Genomic DNA, 10509 nt, shown 5'->3' with positions numbered 1-10509 from the left:
CATTTCAAACAGACAGACAGAATAACACTGTCTTTGTCTTACGCTAGCACCCAAAAAAGGGATGAGTATAATTTGTCATGTTCTTACTTTTTGCTGACTGACAAGTTGTGTTTGCCTGACTATAGATTGTGTAATTAAGGCCAGTCCAAACCAAACAATACAATTTTTCACACAATCTGAATAAATTGTCAATTTAATTGTGCGGTGATTCGACTGAAAGATTTTAATCAATCAAATTAGGTGTGGACGCAGAAATGTCAATTTTCGAGGCTAGTTGGGGCGTTTGGGGAAACTATATAAATCTAACATTGGTGATTAAATCTTGTACATGTGGGCTGGCTAGTCAAGGGTTCGAAAATTGTGGCTCATTACCTCATCCATAAAATTAACACTTAAGAGCTTTTGCATCACTGAAAATAACATTTGCGGCAATTACAGCTTTTTAAGCTTCCTTAAATTGGATAATTCTATTGCAGTTAGCTCTTCTCAAAAATTTGCTAACCACGGTGTGAGATAAGGCGTGGCTAGATGAGACTGAAGCGAACTAGATTTCTGATCAATTTTTTCTGCGCATTTACTTTAGTTATTGGCATAAGTAAGAATGCAAAAATCACTTTTGTGACTAACCTGCCGCAACGCAAACTACTTCAAGAGACCATTGATCAAGTAAATAATAGTTATTTGTTTTACAAGGCGGCAAAGTTGTTGTTTAACCACTGGTGCTAATATTCATAACCGAGCGAGCGAAGGTTTCAAGGCACGAGGGTTAAACAAACTTTGCCTCCGAGTGAAACACAAAATCATTCATCGTCGAGAACGTGATGATGATGATCTCTTTTGGCCTTTCTAGCCTACTCCGTTCACTTATTTCAAAAAATGGATTTAAAAAAATTAAAGTTATTATACGATATTGGCAAAAAAAAGTGGCAACCCGTATCAAACCAAATGTCAAATGAAAAAACGGATCCGACCGGACCGCCACATTTCGTATATTGCGCGTATATTGCTAAAAATGAATAATAGCAAAGAAATTTATGTTTAAAGGTGTATACAGTGCATAAAAATAGTCTTACAAATTAAATAGTGTCTTAAGGTAAGATTTTTAATAACTTTTTCGCTAATTTAATGACTTTGTCTCCGATTACCAAGCCTAAGCCCTCTTAATAATTTATTATCTTTAGGGTCAGTAACAAGGTCACTTTTTTGTATTTTTTTAGATTAATTTCAGTAGTACAGGGCCATCAGATATATCGGAGCGGCTAAGGTGCTCACAAATATCTGAACACGCCTCTATTGTCAAGGAGTTAAGAGTGCGTGTTCGAGATATATTTGAGCACCTCAGCCGCGTCGACATATCTGATAGTGACTCTACAATCAAATGATACAATTTAATTTACTTTATTTATGATACAATAATTTTATTTCGACGACCTGTATGGCCTAGTGGGTAGTGACCCTGCCTATGAAGCTGATGGTCCCGGGTTGAAACCCTGGTAAGTGCATTTATTCGTAAGATGAGCATAGATATTTGTTCTTGAGTCATGGGTGTTTTCTATAAAAAATTTATTTTATTTAAGTATTTGTAATTATTTATATATTATATATATATGGTGTTTACTAAGTACTCTCAACACAAGCCTTATTGAGCTTACTGTGGGACTTAGTCAATTTCTGTAATAATGTCCTATAATATTTATTGGTTTATTATTTTCAGTTATCAGTACAACTATAACAAGGGTAACATCCTTATTATTAGGAAACTGATTTATGATGGTTGTGTTACAATATCAATAATATTAAACTGTGACTACTCTAACTATGCACAAACTTGGCACCATGAACACATACATATAAATAAATAAATATTATAGGACATTACACAAATTGACAAAGGCCAACAGAAACTCAATAAGGTTTGTGTTGTAGGTACGGTCAAGGAATTTAATTTCCTACCCATTTCGTACCTTGTCACAGTGACAAACAACATGAAACTCGCTAGTGACCTCATACTATTGTCACTGTGGCAACTTGGCAAGGTACGAAATGGGTAGGAAATTAAATTCTTTGACTGTACGTGGACAATGATATATGTAAAATATAAATACTTAAGTACATAGAAAACACCCATGACTCGGGAACAAATATCTGTGCTCATCACACAAATAATATATAGTTTTTAATTACTCTTTTAGGTATGGGTTAACTGGAAGAGATTCCTCTTAGGGATAAGTTCGCCTTTGTATTACCCAATTATATTCCATCTGATGTAATATTTATTTTTCTCGTACAATAAAGTGTTTACTTACTTTAAGTAATACTTAAATTTACGGAGCAATGCTGCGGGCCTACCATGAAAACCGAAATTCGCAAATTGCGGGGATCTTACTCTTTCACTCTCACTACGACGTAATTAGAGTGACCGAGAGAAATGCCCGTAATTGTCCAACTGCGATTTTCACGGTTATAGCCTTGAGGCGAACAGCCGAGAATGCCCGAAAATCAGCTTCATAGGCAGGGTCACTACCTACTAGGCCAGACAGGTCGTCAAAACCCTAAACATATCCCTGTAATCTCCACACTTGACTTGGCAATTGGCATGGTCTAACATCTTTGTACCTTCATCCAGTCAGTGTGGCGACACTCCTCCTTTCGGGTATTCTGGGCTCCATTTGGCTCGGCATTGCTCCGAGCAATTATTAAAGGTTGGCACAACTTATCGGCCCTTTGTGTGCACAACCAAAGATAAGATAATGACTTGAATTTTGTCAACCCTAAATAGCCGAAAGGGATAGTGCCATATATTAAAAAGGGACAGCATTATTTGTACCTGAATCATTGTCAAACTTCGGTTTTGTAGTAAGTTTCTTTTCTGTACTATAGTACAATTACTTATTCTGTGATATAAGTAGTTAGAAATTTCTAAGACATGATTTACTGAGTTATTTGATCTTAACAGATTAAACATTCCTGGCGTAATAAAAATAATTGTACCTTAGCGTTTTTTCTTAAAAATGAGATTGATAACTTGAAAAATTATAACGCCTGCAAAAGTGTAATAGCAAGCAAAATATAAACGAGTAAAACTTGGAAACCACAAATAAAATGGCCCATATTATATTTGAATTTGAAGGTACAAAAAAGGTACAAAAATTTGGCTTTTATAGAATTTATCAATAACCACGGGAATATAGCGTAATAAAGTACACCCGCCATTCTGTCAGGATGGCGGGTGTACTGTTTTTTGGTGATAACTTTAAGTACCGTGAGGTACAATTTTTTTAAAAGGAGGTACTAAATAGTACAAATAAGGTATAAAAATATGGTATGGTTTTCATTTAATTTTATTTAGGTACACCCGCCATTCTGACTTTCACAAATATAGGTACAGTATTAGTGAATATCAGTTTGTCAGTATAAGTCTCTTATTTAAAAACACCCAAAATATAGTAAAAGTGAAAATATGACCTTGGACGTGATACAATATTCAATCAAAATATTGCATAAATAATAGAAGTAAATGTAGTATATTTTCGTTATTTTTTTTTTGCGTATTCGTAGTTTATTTAGCTATCTCTCCTCGCGTATCGTATCGTTTTCGTTATTAAAGGACACGAATGACAAAATAATAGTCTCAGGCGTCAGCCAAAAAACCGGACAAATGCGAGTTGGACTCGCCCACCGAAGGTTCCGTACTTTTTAGTATTTGTTGTTATAGCGGCAACAGAAATACATCATCTGTGAAAATGTCAACTATCTAGCTATCACGGTTCATGAGATACAGCCTGGTGACAGCCGGACGGACGGACGGACGGACAGCAGAGTATTAGTAATAGGGTCCCGTTATACCCTTTGGGTACGGAACCCTAAAAAGGCAGAATTTTCTAGTCATTAAAATATCAAATCGTAGAATTTAACTCATAGAGAAATAACCGAAAATCACCGTAACCGGTAGTTTACAATAATCGGTTATGAAATTTTGCCAAAATATATGGTTATAACAGACATAACTAAATTCCAGACAAATTATATATTCATGTTTAGGGTCCAAGGCGACAGAATTTTGATTAATTTATTTTAACCATATTCAACCAGCCTAATGTTATTTATTTATTCAGCTATACAGCAACAATATCTACCTAAACTACTACTACAAATACAAACCAATAAGGTTTGTCTCGATACTCCATTCTGCAGTAGATTAATTAAATAAATAAATATTTGGGGACTATCTTATACAGGACTATAAATACTATAATGCCATGATTTGCGGCTTTTCTAGCTGGAAATTTTGTTTTGATCCCGTATCAGCTTTTGATTCTCGTTTTTTAGGGTTCCGCACCACAAAAAGGTACAAAAGGAACCCTTATATGCGAGGGTGCGACTCTGTCCGTCCGTCCGTCCGTCTGTCTGTCACATAGCTAAATATCTCGAGAACCACTTAAGCTATCGATTTGAAATTTGGAATAATTATGAACAACGCTAACCCGGGCACATTGAAAGTATTATTTTTATTAACTATGGAAAATGCCCAATATAAAGGGGGGGGGGACTAAATTTCAAAGTCTAGTGACTAGGCCAAGTTGGGTATAATTTGAAAGAGCTGAAATTGTACATTCCAAAACTATACTACTTTATTTTTCATAGTGAAATAGAATTGATTTATGAAGGAAATGTGAAAAAATAATACCATCCCCCCCCCTTATCTCCGAAGTTTACAGAAGAAAAATTATGAGACTTACATAATATTAACATTACTATAAACTTTACAGTAAAAATATAATCAGACCTCTATCTTGATAACTTTTTATTTTATAAAAAAAAAACATTTTCGAATTCAGTTTGCAATTTCACCAACTTTACGTGTTTATTACACTTGAAAATCTTAAAATTGCTATGAGATAACATTAAAGGCATCCTTTTTCTAATAAAAGAACTATTATTGGAATCGGTTCACATGATAGAGAATTATCCTCGAAAAACCAACAAACATGCATTACATGGCGCAAATTAGCATAGACTGTCTGTCCGTCATTACAGTTCAACAATGGAGGATGAAGACTTTCTTCAACCATCCCAATTCTCCCGGACACAACAGCGAAGCAACTCGACAAATCCATCCCAAATGGTCACAAGCACCATGAACTCATCACCCAGCGGGTCACAAGTCAGGCCGAGCCAGCCGAGCCAGCAGAGCCAGTCGAGCCAAGCCCGCAGTCAGTCATCATTTCAGACCGAGCTGTCGCAGATCCAAGATGGGCTGAGGTTCCTTACGGAGAGAATACAACAGCTTTCTGGAGACAGGTAATTTTTATGCCACATCTGTTTGTCTGTATGTTCGCGATAAACTACTGAACGGATTTTCATGCAGTATTCATCTATCAATAGAGTGATTCTTGAGGTTTATGTGTACGATCTTTTAAGGTTTACCCATGCGAGGCCGGGGAGGGACGCTAGTATCATAAATAAATATGGGACAATCCTGTACAAATCTACCTATATATCCACCGTAAACTGTATTTTGTATTGTGGATATATCACAGACTACACAGGCACCGCATTACACAGTCTTCGCGCAAACGCATACAAATTTCGCGCAGAATCCCCTCCAACATGTCGCTTTAGGAATACCTTGGGCGTGCGACACCTTACCTTACTTTTTTTTTCAGAGGCATCAAGCGACCAGCAGAACCTAAGCCGAACATCAAAGAAGAATGTCAGATCTGCCACAAACTTTACGCCAACAAGACGACACTCTTCAGACACTACCAAGGTATTCATAAGGAGATGAACCCAGAGAGGTTCCACGGCTGTTCCGTTAACAGCACTGTAGTTAATCTCGATGCTTCTTTCAGAGAGACACAATGTCCTATCTGTGCGTATGTAGCTCCCACTCAAAGTGCTCTTGATGCCCATAATAGAACTACTCATAGCAATGTAGTTAATGCAAACGGAAATATAGCTCCAACCCAAAATACTGTTGACGCGCATAATACCAATAACGTGAATAATGGTAATATTAAAGATAAAATGCACAAATGTGAAGAATGTGCATGTTATTTTGAAGAGAAAAGCAAATTCGATGAGCACATGGAAGTACAACATGGTTTTGAAGTTGTATGTAAGATTTGTAACAAGAATTTCCTCTTTAAAGACATTGATGGACATGTAAAAGAGAAACATCCTGATGTCTATAACAAGAAACGTAAAGATAATGTTGAAAAAATCATTGTTGAGAAAGCAATGAAAAATAAGAAAGGAAATAGGGTTCATGTTTATATTTGTACTAAATGTGATACTAAAATGTATGACAAGATGGAAGCGGAAAGGCATGCTAGAGTCCACAAAAAGGGACTTAAATTAAAACTAGCTCCAAGAAACAAAGTTTTAAATGCTGAAGAAAGCATTCCAGTAGTGAACTCGGATGATGATAATGTTATTCTTACATGCACCAGTTGTGATATTTCTACAGGTTCATATGACGCTGCTGTTGAGCATTCACAAAACCATATAACAAATAATGTACAATTTGTCACACAAATGTGTGACATATGCGATTTGAAGTTTGAACCATTATGCTACAAAAAACACATTGACTTGCATTACAGAAACAAAGAAATACACAGAGAATCGTTCAAATATTTTAAATACAGATTCGAATTCCTATCCTTTGAAAATTGGTTCAGTTGTTTTGATATGGCTGAGCCTGTAGTGAAAAAAATTATATCTGAAAGCATATACGCACACACACGCAGTGTCAAAATGAGGGTCTTGCGTGAAGGTGCATACAAACTTTACAAATGTTGTAAATGTGATAATTTTGTAGACCCGTCCGCTGTGTACAACCATACTGTGAACTATGACACTTGTGTGAAAGTTAAGTGTAGTTATCCGTGCAAAATCTGTAAAAGGACCTTCAACAATCGATTGGCTATAAAAAACCATACAAAGAATCATAGAAGCGAAGATGCTTATAAGATTGTGTTATTTAATCATAAAAATGATAAAGTATTCAATGAAGTACTTAATGTTAATAAATTGCAAAATACTGCCAGTACCAGTAATGGTAATCTATCCAAAGTACTGTATAAATGCCTTTGCGGTCTTTGCTTCGTAAGAAAGGAAACTGCTGATAAACATAGAATTATATGTCCGGGAAAGAATACTAAAAATCCTTGTTTAAAATGCAACTATTTCTTTACTCAAGAAGAGTTAGTGGCGCACGCCTTTGAGCATCATCAGATCGGAATACAAATTGTTATTGAAAATATTACTCCTGAAGTAATTGTGGTTGATTCAGACGAGGAAATCATTGAAATTGATTCAAGTGATGAAGACGACGCACAAAATGAAGGTTTAAACAATATTCAGAATAAAGCTATAAAAACTGACCATACAACAACAATCCAAGGTTCCAATGATGGTGAGGCCGATAAAATGAATACAATAGAGATGGCAGCAGCTGACGCAGGCGTCGGGAACGAAGAAAAAATGGCTTTAGAAGCCACTACATTAAATGTAGAAAAAACAGAGACAGTTGAAACAGATGAAGACGAAGATAGTGACCAACTTGGAGAAACTGATAATGAAATGACCGACGACGATTCTCAAGACACAATTTGTTACAAAAATACAGAAACCTGCTCAGATGCAGCTAATCAAGCTCCTGATATAAATAAACAGGGTCAATTAAAATTAGTTGCCACTAATTTATTAATAAACCAATTGTATAACCCCTATGAAAATGGGTTTTTAAAAGTATGGGACATAGGTGCATTAAGCAGAGAAATAAACAGTGATATCGAAAATGTGAGAGAACAAATTGAAACAACGATTGACAAACCATCTAATGAAATTGCTATTAAAAAAGAGAAATCTTGGTTGTACGATCCTACTGACTTTTCTCATATTTCTAAAAGACAGTCTTTAAGACAGGAAATGCGTCCAAGTTGTAGTAATCTACTAGTTCTTCAGGTGGAATCACTGTTAACAGATGATGAGGAAACAGACATTAATCCACAAAATGAAGAACCAGGACATAATGATATGCGCAAAGATCCTGATAATAATGTATCTAGCAATGCCTCAACAGTTATAGACCAGACTATTAATGATGAAGAAGAGATAGTAAATGAAATATCACATATTAAGAATCGCAATGATAATACACATAAAACTATAAACAACATTGAGGATATACGCGACAGAATTGAAGTCGATAATGGAAAGAATGCCCTAACAGAGTTAAACAAAGATGACGGTCATGGGGTTGATTTGAATAACACATCTCGAATTCTAAATGAAGAAATAGATGAAGGTCATTACAGTGACGACGATCTTTTTCTTCCATCTCTACCACCAGGCATTGAAAATCGTGGACACATAGAGCTTAATAATAATCTAAAAGAAATTCCTAAAGATATGAGTGGAGAACAAGTATGTAACCAAGTACACTTATCTAATGTGATGATAGTCAATGATACAACTAATGTTGAAACAGAAAACCCAACTGACACAGATTCAGACGAGACAGAACACAGTACTAGATCGGAGAACGAAAAGAATGATTCCCTTAATGCAGACAGCGTTATAAATCAAACAGATAATGATAATGGGAAAGAAGGTGAAAATGAAAAGATGGATTCTAGACCTTCTGTTCTCGAATACACACGAACAAACAAAAATATTGGCGAAAAAGATATGGATTCTAGGCCATCCGTTCTTGAATACACACCAAAAACTACTAATGTTGGTGAAAAAGATACGGATTCTAGGTCATCCGCTACAAGTCAAGTAGTTTCGAGTGAACCTACAGAACACCAAACGATGGCCACAGATAATATAATTAATATAAAAAGAGAGTTTCAATATATGAACATAAAAATAAAAAGAGGATTAATTGATGAAAACGAAAACACTGAAAATAGCTGTGATAAAGACGATCTAGTTCCAATAAAAAGAGAGCCAAATTATATTTTAGAGAATTTTAATAACGATAATAAAGAAAATGACTTGATTGTTACAGAAAACGTAAATAATGATAATTATAATAATTGTTGTATTGTCTAAAATTGAAGGAATAAGGGCCACCCCACACTAGCGTATCTCGAGCGTCGGCGTCTAGTAAACTCTATGGCTGCTGCTCGACGCAACGTTAGCGCAACTGCGCAGCGACGCCATTTTCCATAGCGCTGACTAGACGCCGACGCTCAAAAGACGCTAGTATGGGCTGGCTCTGTCTTATTTTTTAATTTGACGTTTTGTAATATTTTTATTTTTTAATGTGAATATGCGTTAGTCAGCAGCAAAATTACTAAATCACTCACTCGTGAAGTGAGCGACACATGCCTACTATCAAGCGCGACTTCAAGTATGGAGTCGCGTGCGACAAGCTTCGAGTAACACCGGGAGGGGGACGGCATGCATACTATTTCCCCTCTCCCAAAGCATAGGTACAACTGTACCTATGGCGGTGCATGTTGTGACTCGTCCGTACACAAAAAGAGGTGTGCAAGATTTGTCTTTGACGTGTGTCATTTTCTTTGTATTTGTGTCGTCATTACAGATTGGATTTTGTATGTAGTGAGTGAGAAGTGCGACTGTGTGCACGTTTCCCCCCGCAAAAAATGGCAGAAAGATTCATGCTAAGCGGTCAGAGTGTCTTAATGTTATTGCTGCGACATATCTGTAGTGTACGGTCACGTCTAAAGTGCCAAAAATATGTATACACGACCTTATTGCCCATATATTAATGTAGTGTATACATATTTTTGGCACTTTGTCCGTATCGATATTTTCAGAGGTGACTGTAGACAGTGTTGTCTTTAAAATTAGGCTAAGTGAAATTTAAACTCCTTAAAGGAGTTCTATTTCTTGATGTTTATTCTTTATAAAACAAATTCTATTCTATTCTATAATACTAACTCAATGTGTATTTCTAACAGATTTAATTGAAATAGATTGTCTAAATGGGCCAAAATCTTGTACCAATCCAATAAATATACACTGACAAGATTTTTTTGACCTTCGTCATGTTGCGGATTTTCAGTGGTACTGATTTATTTAACTGGCAAGAAGACTCTGACAACAGACGTTAAAACTTAGGTATCACCGAAGTAAACCAGAAAAAAAAGATTTTTCAGTTTTAACGATTTTTCGCAGTTCTAACCTAACCTAACAAAATCAAAATTAATACAGTTTTCAAACTAAGTGCATTGCTGCCAACTTACAAATACTATTTGTAAGTATTTGTGTCTGTTTTCTTTTTGTTGTTGTATTATCTATTAAAGTTAAGGGCAGTGTTGTCACATCTACCAACTTTTGGGTAGATCTACCTATTTTTCAAAATGGTACAATTGTAAGTAATTCACAAAACTTGTGACGGATCATTACTTAATTTCTACCGAATTTAGATTCAATGTAATGGAAATCCTCATTTTTGTTTCGATTTCTTTAATAAACACGTGTACTAACATCACAATATAGTTATACTCATAAATAATTTGAAAATTT

At 35.6% G+C, this 10509-nt stretch overlaps 1 protein-coding gene across 1 annotated transcript; it reads left to right on the top strand.

The window, feature by feature from the left end:
- Positions 1–806: 806 nt before the first annotated feature.
- LOC133532731 (uncharacterized) lies at positions 807–9242 on the top strand. Its single transcript, XM_061871511.1, has 3 exons — positions 807–1093; positions 5038–5301; positions 5667–9242. Exons 2-3 carry the CDS (start codon positions 5045–5047, stop codon positions 9064–9066), a joined length of 3657 nt encoding a protein of 1218 aa, XP_061727495.1. The 5' UTR covers positions 807–1093; positions 5038–5044; the 3' UTR covers positions 9067–9242.
- The last annotated feature ends 1267 nt before the right edge of the window (positions 9243–10509 follow it).

The sequence above is a fragment of the Cydia pomonella genome, chromosome 27, assembly GCF_033807575.1.
Source record: "Cydia pomonella isolate Wapato2018A chromosome 27, ilCydPomo1, whole genome shotgun sequence".
Lineage (NCBI taxonomy): Eukaryota > Metazoa > Arthropoda > Insecta > Lepidoptera > Tortricidae > Cydia > Cydia pomonella.
This window is presented reverse-complemented; position numbering and strand designations above follow the sequence as displayed.